This window comes from Budorcas taxicolor, chromosome 2, assembly GCF_023091745.1.
Source record: "Budorcas taxicolor isolate Tak-1 chromosome 2, Takin1.1, whole genome shotgun sequence".
NCBI lineage: Eukaryota > Metazoa > Chordata > Mammalia > Artiodactyla > Bovidae > Budorcas > Budorcas taxicolor.
This window is the reverse complement of record NC_068911.1, coordinates 69,111,714-69,127,101: the sequence shown is the minus strand read 5'-3', so window position 1 is coordinate 69,127,101 and position 15,388 is coordinate 69,111,714. Positions and strand designations below refer to the sequence as shown.

Sequence of the window (15,388 nt, the reverse complement as noted above, 5' to 3'; positions counted from 1 at the left end):
CTTTATGTTATGCATCATGTCTAGAAGGCATGTTGTTTTATGGCCTGTTTGCATTTTTCACCCAAATTGCTGGAAACTAATGAACTTTTAAAGGAGTCATTCCTTTACTGGTAGTCATTTCTCTAAATTGGCTCGTCTTTATTTATATTTTTGGAGGGGAAAATTATATCATTTAAGATATTAAATTTTTTTTGAAAGAAAAGATTGACAAAAAATAAATGATCTGGTGATCTTAAAAGCAAAAAGTTAGAAAGGCGAGAAGGAATGCTTTCCTTTGAAAATTAGTACCCACATTTGGTGTTGGCCGAGATGAAAATGCATCCTTTCATAATCTTGCCTTTTTTTTTTTTTAATATAAAGCCCAAATGCATTTTGCCAGAGAAATTGCATGAATTGTCAGCATGCGTTGTTAACTTTGTCTTTCTCCTCTTCTTTTACCGTTCATTTTCATTCATGTACTTTCGTTTTTTGGTTTGCCATTATTTTTTATTTTTTGTTAATTACTTCATATTAAATTACTTTTGAAACATCATAAGCTGAGCAACCTCTGCGTGTAGTAACAGCGGATACCTGTCTATTTCACTATTTAGTCCCTCCTCCTATGTCTCCATCCTCCAAATCTGTGAGCACACCAAGCGAAGCTGGGAGCCAGGACTCTGGAGATGGCGCCGTGGGATCTAGGTACAGTAATTTTCTTTCAATATTTTAATGACAGAATGCATTTATTACCCAGTTACTGTCAGTGGTATAGAGCGACTCTAAATAGTTATGTTGAGTTAGTTGTAACATTTTGAAATCTAAATGACACAGAAATTGTTGTAAATTGGGGGGAAATTTTTTAAAAACATTATTTTACTGTCACACTTGATTAATTTAGCTACTGACTAGTTAACTGATTTATGCTGATTTTCTTATATTAAAAATAGAAGTGTTAATTCATTAAATTATTTTTTCTATTTAAGCAGCATTGTATTGGTTATTATGTGAGCATTTTGGGTATAAATAGTGTAAAGTCTCTCTTATGCTTAATTTCTATTTGGTAATTAAAATAAACAATTTGGTTAAACAGCCTAATTCTATTCTATTAAGTTATTCTAATTAGGTAGAAAATAATGCATAAAATATCAAGAATAAGGAATAATTGCTAAGGAAACATTGAGTGTTTACTGGCTTCAATAAAAATTTTAAAAAGTATTTACTGGCTTGAGGGCATTATGCTAAGTGAAAGAAATCAAAGGGAAAGACAAATACTGTATGATCTCACTTATAAGTGAAATTTAAAAAATGAAACTAGCTCATAGATACAGAGAAGAGATTGGTTCATTTTTATTTTCATTTTAAAAATTTTTGATGTTTGCCAGAGGTGGGGGAGGTAATGGGTAGGCAGAATGGGTGAAGGGGGTCAAAAGATACAAACTTCCAGTTATAAAATAAGTCTTGGAGGTATAAATGTACAGCATGGAGACTGTAGTTAACAGTTCATATATATATATTAAAAAACACCTTATGGTGGTTTAGTTGCTAAATGATGTCTGACTCTTGTGACCCCATGGGCTGTAGGCTGCCAGGCTCCTCTGTCTATAGGATTTTCCAGGCAAGAATACTGGAGTGGGTAGCCATTTCCTTCTCCAGTAGTTAACAATAATATGTTGTATATTTGAAAGTTGCTGAGAGATTGGGTCTTAAAGAGAAAGAGAAAATCATAAGAAAAAACTTTGTAACTATGTAAAATGGATGTTAACTAGACTTATTGTGATCATTTCACCATATATACAAATATTAAATCATTATGTTATATACTTGAAACTGATATTATATGCCAGGTATACCTCAATTTAAAAAAGTCACTGCCAAGTTTTCCTGAACTTGCATCTTCGTTGTAAAACAGTATCTCATATTTGTTTTATCATCCTGCATACATGTTGGGACTTGATGTTCAAACATTCAGTAAGATTTCAACTTCTTTGCAAATACCATACTGAGAAAAGTATTTCTCTTTGTCACACTCCCAATAATACCGAATCTTTATTTAACAACATCTTACATTTTTATTTCTTATGGCAACTGAAATGAGACTAAACATAGCCAGTTAAAAATCTTTATTCAGAATCCTTATTTTGGGCTAGGAAGTTAAATGTCTACCTCAGGAAAACCTAAACACACCTTTTAATGAGAAGTAAGCTAAGAAGTTTTATCTTCTTTGTGCCCAGGCACCTCGATTGAAGTTGCAAACAAGTAATGAGTATCTGAAAGACAAGACAAAAAAAGAAGAAAAGGGGCTAACTAATCCATAAACTCAGTCCTTTAATCAGTTTCTGAATAATCAAGTTGTCATTAACAATTAGAAGACACAAAAGGCTCACCAGTCTGAATTTGAGATGTGCTTTCCAAACCTGTTCTGTTTATAGAACTGAAACTGCAGATTTAAACAATACACTTTTTGGACGTTAAGTGACATGATAAAAGAATATATTATAGATTAAAGGCTGAATTTATTTAGTCTAAATTCATTTTTAAAGGCTAAATTTGTTTCATGCTTTTGTACTTCTGTATTTTTATACAAATATGTTAGTATTCCTTTCCTAGTAAAACAAAGGGCATTTTCAGAAGGGTTTTATTTTCCCCTTATAATACATTACCAAGGTAAAAGTATTTCCCAAGGTAAAAAACACAAAAAATTTTATTAAATTTCCTTACTTGATATTATATATTATTTTAATGCCTATACTGTATTGTGTTAATTCATTGTTCTTGATTTTGAACAGGAATAGAAAGGTTACTCTAATCCAGCATCAGCTAGTTTGCTTTCAAAAATACTATGTAGCATGTATGCAAATTAAAATATGACCACCTGAGTTTCATTGGAAAACCTAAAGACTATTAGACCCAATTGGAATATTGTAAATTGGTATAGGAAGTAAATAACTGTTAAGAAATATGTTTATTTTGTTAGAATGCATATTAATTGAATTGCCAATTTAATGTTAAGTGCTATAGGCTGTCAAAGAAAATAATGTTCCTGGTCCTTGCCTTCATGGAACTTGGATTTTAATGCTCATTAATTTATATAACTTAAATATAGTATTCACTGTATTGAAAAATGGAGAAGGCCGTGGCACCCCACTCCAGTACTCTTGCCTGGAAAATCCCATGGACGGAGGAGCCTGGTAGGCTGCAGTCCATGGGGTCGCGAAGAGTCGGACACGACTGAGCAACTTCACTTTCACTTTTCACTTTCATGCATTGGAGAAGGCAGTGGCAACCCACTCCAGTGTTCTTGCCTGGAGAATCCCAGGGACAGCGGAGCCTGGTGGGCTGCCGTCTATGGGGTCGCACAGAGTCGGACACGACTGAAGCGACTAAGCAGCAGCAGCAGCAGCAGCAGTATTGAAAAATCCTAAGAATAATGTGCTAAATTGTGTTTAAAGTGTAGATTTCTAGATGTAAAACAAGAAAACGAGTATTTGAGTATCTTTAGGGATACGTGTTTTTATTTTTATTTTTTAAATTATGAAAATATGATAACATTTACAGGAGACTTGGAAAATACAGAACAAAGTTACATATAGTTCCACTATATTGCAATTTTTAAAAATACGTATTGTTAGTTGGAGTTGCAATGTCAAACTCTCAAAAATTAGTAGAATGAACAGACAGAAAGTAGAAGGATATACTAGACCTGAAAAGCACTATGAACCAATTCAACATAATTAAAATTTATATAATTTTCACACAACAGCAGGATACAAATTCTATTCAAGTTCCTATAGACTATAGACCTGGAGACACTGGAACATATCCAGGGACATAAAACAAGATGCAAAAATTTCATGGTCTAAAGGTATTGGAATCATACCTGTGCTCTCAAGTCTGTTATCACTGTGAAATTATGTTAGAAATCATGATCAAAAGATATAACAATCCACATATTTTCAAATGCAATGTGACAGTTACCAAGAGAGATCTTTGACTTAGCTATTGAAAGCCTCAGTAAAGTTAAAAGACTGGAAAGATCACACAGCGTGGTTGCAGAGAAAAAAGCATTTGAGAAATTAATTCAAAATGAGAAATTAATATCAAAGATACTTTGTTAAAAGGATATTTGTTTTTTTATTAGAGAATGAGTATAAGATTAATGGGAGAGAAAAATGAATTCTTTTTTAATGAGATGACGATATCTTTTTAGTCTTAATATATATGTCATCTCCTTTGAAAACCCAAACTAATTTTTAATTGTTCATTTTCAAGAGGACTAAATATTTCACTTTTTAATATATATGTACACACAGCGAGAAAACTATGAATTCCTTTAAATCATCTCCAGATTCCATAATAGAGAAATAATTAATATTGTTGATTAATTGATGATATTGGCAGTGAAGTAATCCCATTTTAAAATATGTGACTTTTTAAAAGAATGCTAGAGTCTGAGAAAGAAAAAGAATGGATATAAATTGAGCTGGCATGATGATAAAAAATAAACAGCAAAATGCATGAAGATGTGTGAGATGTATAAACTTATACACTCAACTCCTTTAGCTGGCTAAGACAGTTGACGATTTCTGCACTTGGAGAGTAGGAAAAAAACATATTAGACGTTACCAAGTATGATATCAAAACATCTGAATCACAGTTTCTCAATGCCAAAAGTTTCTATTCGGCCTGGTGGTAATTTATGAATAAGTACGTAGGAGGCCATGAAAAATGATATTTCTGTAACTTTGCTGATTGGCAAGTTGCATATCATTAAGATTCCAGTTTACTTTCTCTGTCACTTCTGTTAACTCTGAGATTTAGAAAACAGTTATTCAATGAATAATCCATGCTCCTTATTCCTTTTTTACATTCTTGATCAGTTTATCTCTTGGGCTTTTGATTATATGTGTCAGGATTATATTAAAATTTTAATTTATATGTCTGGAGATGCCTGTAATATAATCCCGTACTTTGTGCGATATGTTTTCAGTACTGGCTCTGTTCTGAGGTAGAGTTTTACTCTATTTTAGACCAAAATGACATCCTTAACAAGGAGCTCTATGTCATTGGTAACAGCTCGAACCCTTAGAGAATGTAAAGGGTATGTACAGAACATTCCTTGGAGAGCATCTCATAGAACCTCTTCTGGTTTAACAAAGCCTGAGTTTGTTGCTATTCATTGCTTAGTATAAAGTAAATCTTCACTGTGGCCTCTTCTTTCTTTGTATACACACATTACCATTTAAATCCCAAAATCTTTCTTTATATTTTTAAAATGAAGCATTTCTCTAGTTCATTTGATTGCTTTTACTGTTAAGTTTATAGGCAAGTAAAGATTTCGTTTCTTTTTTTTAAATATTATAGTAGTTTTAGTTGTACGTTAATATTTGTTGCATAAATGAGAAACAAATATATTTGACAAAGATGGTAGCGCTGAATGTATTGTGCTGAACTTTTTAATAGGGATTCTAGCATCATATGGTACTATACATAATTATCCTACATATTGCTAATCTACAGGAGTACCAGTGTAGGAAGGACCTTTTATTCTAGTAATGACCAAATTTTCCTTATATCTTTTGGAAAAGATCCCGTGGAAGTTGTTTACCCAATAGGCAAGGCTAAACACAACCAAATATTTATTTAGGATTGATATTCTCCAAAAGCTTAGTTAGTTTAGATAAATTCTTGGAACATCAAATATTTTTCCTGGCAAAAAAAAAAGTCTGCTTTTTCCTAGAGACAGAAATCTTTAGTTGCTTTCTAAAGCAGATGACATGTAAGCCCAAGGCAGTGCTTAACCCATAAATTACATAAGGGTCACATTTTGGAAACTTAAGCTATTTTGTATCCCAGTGGAATAGTCTTTGGTTTTCTTACCAAAAGGCTTATGTGTTGACTCATTTCCTTTACCAATATGACAATTTCCTGCACACATTTAATGCTTTGGGCAAGATTATGATATGTTAACTAAGATGTTTTTACTAAAGCTTTTTTCATTAGGAAACTTCAAATTTCAACTATATGTATAGCCTAGCTTGTTATCATCCAAAAATAATGTATTTGGGATGTTGGATGTTTTGTCTGTTCTTACTCCTTATTTTGCAAGATTAGTTTCTTATAATCTGAAAATACTGTCTTTTTTTAACTATTCTAGGTTGTATGTTTGCATTGCATGAACTAAAGCGTTTGAGTGATATCTCATGTTTTTTTTGTACTAACCGGAACATGTGGTTTTTAATTGTGAACAGTACTTTAGCTATTCATAGAATGTATTTGCTTGACTAACTTATGGCCTTTTTTGCTAATGCTTCATGGTTGTCCTACAACCATTTAGGACGCTGCATTGGGATACAGATCCATCAGTTCTTCAGCTTCACTCAGATTCCGATTTGGGGTATTGAATAGATTTATTACCTTCCCTCTTTTATAGTTAATTTGATTCTTTGTGAAATTGTCCTAATTTTATTTTTCTTAAATTTCTAACATGCAGATAATACGAAGAGTGATATTTCACTGTGACACCTCATTTATCCTCTGTCATTAGTGAAAGAAATATGTATCTGATTTTATAGGTACCCTAAGTCTAAATTACTTTTAAATGTCTAAATTACTTTTATTATTGCTATTTTTTTTGTAAGTTTTTCTGCAGCATATTACAAACTTCCTAAACTTTTAAAAACACATACTCTACATGCAATCTTTTCTAGGTTACTCAACATGAAAATTTATTTTCCTATATTAAAATGTCCTGATGATATTTAAGGTTTTGAGAGGAACAGAGCTGTCGGTTTCTACACTGTGGCTCCAGATTGCTGTTGATTTATTCATTTATTCATTTACTTATTTATTCTAGTCTCCAGTGCAAACTATAAATGTTTACTTCTGCCACTGTGCCTGACTCAGATAGCTCTTTTCCCTTGATAGTTTGAAGCTTCTAAAACATATGTCCCTATACCTTTAGAAATTATGTCTAAGAGTAAATAAGCCTTACGTGCATGCTAAATTGCTTCAGTTGTGTCCAATTCTTTGCGACTCTGTACTGTAGCCTGCAAGGATCCCCTATCTATGGGATTCTCTAGGCAGTACTGGAATGGTTTGCCATGCCCTCCTCCAAGGGGATCTTCCCGACCCCAGGGATTGAACCCATATCTCTTATGTCTCAGGGCTCAAACTCACATCTCTTATGTATCTTGCATTGGCAGTGGATTCTTTACCACTAGTGCTACCTGGGAAGCCCTTAAATAAACCTTGAATTAGGCCATGTAAGAAAAGTATATGGGCTTCTTGTATGTTAGCTGGAAGTCCTCTGTGTGTTGGCTGTCCCTGAGGCTCCTCCACCCTCAACTGCTTGCTTGTTCTCAGTAAAAGTGGCTTTGGATAAGTAAGGTATTATCTCCCCAAATCTATCCCTAAATCTTATTTTGTTTGTTGTAGTATTGTGATTTTTATCTATTAAACCCTATATGTACTTAGGTTAATAACTTGTTCTTAATGTTGTTGACTCAAGCACTTTTTTCAGATATGAAAAATAACTGAAAAAAAAATAAAAGAAAAGAAAAATAACAAATTATATTTCAGATACGAGTAATTTATTTTTCATATGGTTTACATCTTGAAAATTAGAATATAAAATTTATTTCAGATTTTGTTCTTAGATTGCTAAGTTACTTCAGATCTTACTAAATTTTTCCATTTAATTCTTTGATTATGCTTTTTTTTCTCTAAGCTATTTCCAAGGTAGAAAACACATGAAAAATCTCTTGTGGCCCACATTTGGGACCTTAGAGAAAATTAATTCTTTAAATGTAGTAATTTTATTAAACTTTTTTGTACAGGATTTTGAAAAGGATGTTTATATAAGAACAAAGTTATATTACCAAATATATATATATATATATATATATATATATATATATATTTCAAATGTCCAGCTTTATATTCTTGTAAGACAGATTCATTATTGAGAATTTTGGGAGTTTGGAAGCGTGCTATATTTGGTTTAGAATTTAGACATCTACTATAGTAAAAAATTCCCCCAGATATAGAATAAAATAAATTTTTCTTTTGGTACATTTTCATTATCCACAACTTTCTTCTTCTGTTTGTCAAAAAATAATGTATTTCACTTATTTAAGATAGGAGTGACTTGAGTAATTTCATGATATTCAGAAGATATGTAGCTTTAGTTTAAATCTAAAATAATCTACACAATAGTTTGTCCATGTGTGAATCAAGGACAATATTGATCACACAGAGATTAGAGACTTAAAGTTTAAATATTTTATTTTATAATCTAGATTGACTGTATGCTTCTCAATTTCTGCAAAATACAAGTAGAAAAAGTTGTTTTCAGCAGAAAGTTATTTCTCACTCTTAAAGCTGATGTCTTCTAATGGTGAAGGGAGACTAAATGTGCTATGAGTGAGATCCATATATTTAACTCTTAACAATTCCAGAATCATATCCCTGCTAAAAACATTCCTCATAACCAACCATATTCAGCAGTCTACTTTGAAATTCCCATCCTCTTCCTCTGTTATTACCCACACATTTGTTCTAAGAAACTAAATTATTTGCCTTTTTAAAGTGAAAAATAAACACCTTGAATGATTCAGAAATTTCTTTTGTTCTTGCTACCTTCTAATTCTTTTGTTAAAATAAAGCCAATTAATTGTTTATTTAAATATTCTTGAATAAAACAGGGGTTTAAATTACACTGTTGGATATACGATATTTAATTCTTACTTTTCCCAAAAAACATGGTTTGATGTAGTTAAAGTGTATCATTTGTAGTGTTTGAAAGTATTTGTGTTCACTTTATTCAGACGAGGACCTATTAAACTTGGAATGGCTAAAATTACACAAGTTGACTTTCCTCCTCGTGAAATTGTCACATACACAAAGGAAACTCAGACTCCAGTAATGGCTCAACCCAAAGAAGGTGAGTATCTGTCCTTAAATATGATTGTCATTAATCCCCATGTTAAATAAGGGGAATTATTCTTTTTTTTCCTTTGTTGTTTGGCATATTTTCTTAGAGGAACATTATAAAAATAATGCTTTGGGTTTCGATATTTATGTATTTGCTCTTTAGAGTTTGAAAACTGTTTCTTGTAGAATTTAATAGAAGTATAAGCTATATGTATGTTTTTAATTATGTTGGCATAAATACAAATATTTCCATTCTCATTTTGTTGTTGCTATGTGCTGCTTTAGAAGCAAAAAATAAGAATGTTCTGTTTCTGTGTCATGAACGTAATTCTTCCCCAAATGAGAGTATATCCAATAGTAAATGAAATAATGTAAATTATTTTCTTTGGTGCATACTATATTCCTATATACTGCCAGTTATCTGTATTAATGAACAAATCTAGACCTAATTCATAAACTTCCTATTTTATGATCTAAGGGGTCTACTATGTTGATTATATAGCAGCCTGTAATCTCTGTGAAACAGAAGGAATATACATAGACATTATATTGAATGTGGAGTCTTTTGTGTCTTAAATCAAAAGGAGCTGACCATTTTTACAGTGGGGACTAATTTTAAAAATCTCATTGAATAGCTAATGATTTAAGCATAAACTTAATATGATAGTTCTTGTTTTTCCAGGGGAAGCGAATAAATTTATGTTTGATATAAAAGAAGTTTACTTAAGATCCCTAATACAGTTTCACAATTTCTTATCTGAAACCTATGGAGTTGTATATATATATATAGGGATTCAGAATTTTTTACATTTCAAAGAAGTAGTTAAGTACTATATGTACCATATGTAAACACTCCAGCAGCATCTTGGGCATAAATATTCAACAACAAAAGATATGAATATTCAAACTGAGTGAGATAAATAATGATTATAGATACCTTTACTTTTGGTCATGTTAGGGTTTACCACCAAAAGAATTATGGATTTTAGAGTTGATGATATTTTGGAATTGTGGGCCTATTGTAATCCTTTTAGCAGTCTGTACATAAAGAACATTTTTTTTCTCCTCAGGCAGAAAAATTTATTATTGTTTAATTATAGAATATCAACCATAAGCACTTTATCAAATGTTTAAGTTAATTTATCTCTAAAATTTCAATTAAATTTCCACATTTCTCCATTAAGGAGAAGTAAATTAATATTCATTGCAGAAAACCCCGAGATACAAGCAAGCAAGAGTGGGAGTGGAGGGAATCCTTGAAATTCCTAGCTTATTACCAATGAAAATCTTTAAATTTTCATACTTATATATATTTCAAAAGAAAATGAGCCATTATAACTCTTTGTAGACTTTTTAAACTTAATAGTAGATCATCACATGTACTTTTAACAACTCTCCTTTCCTTGCCCCCTAAGGATGGACATGAAATAAATATCATAAACTTTTCCTTTGATTTTCTTCTTATTCCCAAAAGGACTTGACATTATCGTGTGTACAATTAAACTCAAAAATTTTGAGGAAATTGGAGTAAGTTTTTGTCCAATAGTTTTTTTTATAACTTGACCATGTGAATATTCATTTCTATGGATACATGTTTTTCATTCCTGCTGCTCCATCAATTGGTAAAATAGCTTTCATATGTGCAAAATCCCTCATCTTACCAGAAAAAAACTCCTTGATGATAGATTTGTTTGAGGCATAAGCCATTTTAAAAAAAGAGGAAAGATAGTGCTGAACTACCAGTATGGAGAAAACTGATACTGTAGGATTCTATAATTTCCAGAAAATATTATTTTACTAACTAATATGTTCAAAGTACTGAAATGTCTGTCTTTTGGGAGCTATATTATTAGATATGTTAAATGAGAAAAGCTAGATATGTTAAATAGAAAGTAAAATAGCCAAAATGAGGGTACAGTATCTCATTTAAAAAATAAATTTTATAATAATATGAAGATTTACTTTTATTTATGAAATGCATTTTAGATTGTTTTAGAATATAAAGCAATTCTGAAGCAATTTTAGGTAATGCCTGTTGTAACACACCTATAATTATATATATCGTTTAAATGAAAAATTCCATTTTTAAAAAAAAATTTTCTAATTTTTCTAATTAGTTTAGTATATCATAGAGAATTTAGAGAAGACAGAAAGAATAGGAAATATGCCTGTGATACCACTGTGTAATACCCATTGTTAATATTTTGTTTCCAGTCTGTTTTCTATGATACATTTTTTTCAAAAATTATATATGTATACATATACAAGCACACATATGGTTTTATATTCTACCTGAAATTTTCATTTTTAGTTGCTTATTCTTGACATGCATATAAATTTTAAAGTGAACATGTAATAATGTCTTTGAGCTAATTTGAATGTATAGCTACACAGTATATGACTGGCAGTTTTGTAAAAAACGCTTTTTTTCCATTTTTATTTTGAAATTAATGGGAAAATTTTAAAGATTGTGATTTGTAAAGTAGGCTAATTACCCAGAAGGTCAAGATAAACTGTATTTTTTCACTTGAAAATTAGTTGCATGAGTGCTAAGTCACTTTGGTCGTGTCCAACTCTTTGCAACTCCATGGACTGTAGCCCGCCAGGCTCTTCTGTCCATGGAATTCTCCAGGCAAGCATACTGGAGTGGGTTGCCATGCCTTCCTCCAGGGGATCTTCCTGACCCAGGGATTGAACCTGTGTTTCTTATGCCTCCTGCATTGCAGACAGGTTCTTCTATTTAGGGCAAGGCTTTTAGCAACCATCGTACTTCAGCTTTTTTGCCAAATTTTCCAGAACACAATAGAGACTGATTTCTTCTTCATTGCTATAATGCCTGCTTTGGAGAGTGCATGATGTGTAGTGAGTACAAACTCAGTAAATATTTGGTGAAGGAATTAATTGCTTTTGCCTACTTAGGAGAATGATTTACTTACTTGAGATTTTTTTTTTCCCATGCCTTTTCTTGGGAAACTGCTGGGAAAATATTATTTTCCAGTGTTAATACTACAGTAACAATATTGATGAAATTGGGTGAGAAAGTATAGTCTCGGTTCTTGATTTTAATATGACTATATCATGTTGTAATCATTATTTGCTCTTAGATCCATAAATGAAACATACATCCTCCCTTATAGCCTTTTCTGATTCCATGATGACCTAGATACAGACATATGCTGTTACTCTGTGTTCTGTGTATCCCTGTGAATGCTGTGAGCAAATTAGACCTGTTAGCATCTCTCAAATATTTTATCTTAGCTACTTGTTTGTTACAGTTCTTCAAACCTCATGTTTAAATTGGTGACTGAAAATTGTAACAGCAGAGTGCTTACTACATATCAGGTATCGTGTAAGACACTTTTCTAATCCTCTTACCAAAACCTTGAGAGTTAAATACCAATTCTGTTTACATATGAAGAAGCTGAAACTGAAAGAGAGCTTATTAAGGGTAAGATTCTAAATCAAGTTTGGCTGATTCCAACATATCCTTTCTCTCTTACTCAGTCACTGAAGCAGCACTTTCATTCTTTTATGATAGTTACCTGTGGTAAGAAATTCAATTTATATTAATTACAGTCTAGTACAAATGTAGATACAGATGTGTACAGACATCCTTCGAATTTCAAAAGTTCACTTATGCCACTTGGGGAGTATGACAAACCCAAGCTCCTTCCCTGGAAACTACACTCAGCATCTCAGCAGAAAGCTGCCATAGCTTTAAACTGTCTCTGAGCATCTGCAGTATTTAGTCTGTGCACATGTTAACAAGCTGTGTCCTAAAGTAATCGCTTCTTCAGTTTACACCATTTCAGCTTAAGACAGTTTTCAAGGACTGCTCTACTTTTGGATAGCGGGAGGGGAGTCTTGTAACTGATACAAAAGTTTTTTGAAATAATACCTTCTCTGCTGTTACTGTATTTCATTTTTTTCATTGTTGGCCATAACTAAATTGTTGGCTTTGACCTGTAGTTTGAAGACCATTTCATTAAAAAGATAGCATGGCTTACTTATTTATTGGTAAATTTGCATCAGATAATATTTTATAGTGATTAGCTCAGAGTAATGAATAAACAGCTTTAATCTTTCATGTTGTTAAATAGAATTTTTCTTGTCTTCACTAATAGAGGGTAAAAGTGGCAAGATACATAAACTGAGCCCAGTTTCTAATGGGTACACCTATGTACCACTCTATTTAAAATTTTCCTCTGTGGACTAGACTTAGATATTCATTTTATAAAGATCCATGTTTATTCATTTGCAACCTAACAAGAATTCAGTGATTCTATTAGTGTATTGAGTGTATGCTATCTACTTGATTATTTTTTTTTAGTTTAAGGTTGAGGTATATAGACCTCCTGTAGCTCAGATGAAAAAGAATCTGCCTGCCAAGCAGGAGACCCAGGTTTGATCCCTGAGTTGGGAAGATTCTCTGGAAAAGAAAATGGCAACCCACTCTGGTATTCTTGCCTGGAGAATCCCATGGACAGAAGAGCCAGGCAGGCTACTGTCGGTGGGGCCGCAAAGGGTCAGACGTCATTAAGCGACTAACACTACACTACTACTGAGGTATATAAGTGAAGGAGAATGAGAAACATACTGTAATACCATGGGGCTGTCCTTAGCCTTTAGAACTATTTATAAAAATGAGATTTCCTGTCTGTATCATTACAATTATTTTCATGTCCAGGGCTCTTACATTGTTTCATTTCCCAATTTTTGAAAGTTACAGAAAGAGGGGTAAAAAACCCCTACACTTAAAAGTTTTATAATGAGAACACTTTGTGCTTAACTCTACCTCTTGCTTTTCCACTGGTTTAATACAGAACTTCTCAAACTTAGCCTCCTTGGCTCTCATTTAAGAATATGTAATAAATTCCCAAACTCACTATGAGACAAAATTGTGAAATTCACAGTTTGAGTGTAAAAGACAGTAAATTGAACTTGGGTAGGCAGTGTAATTAGTACAGAAGTAATGTTAGTTATCAAATTGAAGATAAAAATTGGTCTTAGACTTACCTCTCTCTTTCATTTTTTAAAAAATGGCTGAATTTATTCTTTTGAAAAGCACATGTTTTTGCTTTTAAGTTTACTCTGTAAGTTGATAGTACCATTTGTGAACTGAGCTGCTTTGCTGTCTTAAAGCACCTACTGTGAATGAAATTGACTAGGAACATGTGACCTTAGTCAATTTCACTCCCGGCAGGTAAAAAAAACTTCTCATGGCAGGAGTGTAATACCCATAGATACACGCCTGGAAAAGTTACTTTCTTCCCTTATCTTTTAGAAGTTTTTAACTCTCTTGAAAATGGCATTGTCTTTTCTTATTCACCAAAAATCATCAGCATGGATTTTTTGTTATTGTTGCAATTTTTAGACACAGATTTTTAAAGAGGGAATTCCAGAGTTTAATCAGCTTGTTTACACCTGAGGAAACTGAGACCCAAGAATGTTCATTGATGACCCTATGGTCACAATATAAAAGAATATCAGGCTACAGTCAGAACCTGGTTCTTGATTTCCATTGGAGTGCTATGTTTCTCATATCATTCTACTTTCTTATCTGTGTGGAGTTTCATAATGGTTTTTGGTATTGACTTAGTAATCATATTTTTCCTCAAGTACATGTTGATTAGAATATATAATGTATAGAAAAATGTTATATGTAAATAGCTCTTAATTTTTTATTACATGATCTTAACATCTGGAATCCACGCTTCCCAAGTAGACTAAATTGTTAGGCCTTCTGGTTAATATTATTCTTGTCTAAAATGGATTAAAAAAAATTTTTGGAATAAATAACATATGTAATAAGTTAGTTTTAACCCTCAAAGAATCTGTGAGAATATAAAAATAATTGAAAATTGAAGCATTTGTTCTTAACCATGATTGAAAGACTTTAATCAGCATATTTAAAATTGTGGCCTCAGAAAAATGTAATATTTATGAGATCACAGATAACAGGATCTGTATTAATGATGCCAATACTGCCTAAATAAAAATTTGAATTTTACATAAAATGAGACAATGTAGAGAGACAAATTCTGTGTTAAAATAAATGGTATAATTAAAGTATTACTCTTTTTATTTATCTTGCAAATTAGCATTAGATCTGTATTCAAAATATTTCCTGATTAAAATTTTCCCTTGTTAAATATCTAAATTGTTAAGAAACAAATGACCTTGCATTTGATTCTAGATGTTTAAAAAAATAAAAGGAATGAATTCCATTGATACATTCCTAAAGTTTTGTCCTAATATTTTCTTAATATTGATTTTCAAAGAGTAAAGAATATGAAATTATGGACAAATGGATCAAAATGAAGTGATTCAAAAGGATATTGAACCAGAAAAGAAAGGATTATTTTGAAAATATTAAAGGAAAATCATTCATGTCTAACATGTAATTTTAAACTTATGATTGAAATATTTCCCTCTAATAGTCTCATTTTGAAGTTACTTATAAGTAGAATTTTTTAAA

At 31.8% G+C, this 15,388-nt stretch overlaps 1 protein-coding gene across 2 annotated transcripts in view; it reads left to right on the top strand.

Annotated features, from left to right (window-relative positions):
• Window positions 1–15,388, top strand: part of DYNC1I2 (dynein cytoplasmic 1 intermediate chain 2) — a 54,471-nt gene that overhangs the window by 14,009 nt on the left and 25,074 nt on the right. For both annotated transcript variants that reach the window (XM_052636312.1, XM_052636311.1), the window contains exons 4-5: window positions 591–681; window positions 8,805–8,920. In XM_052636312.1, the coding sequence (XP_052492272.1) occupies window positions 591–681; window positions 8,805–8,920 (207 nt within the window). The remainder of the gene's footprint in view (window positions 1–590; window positions 682–8,804; window positions 8,921–15,388) is intronic.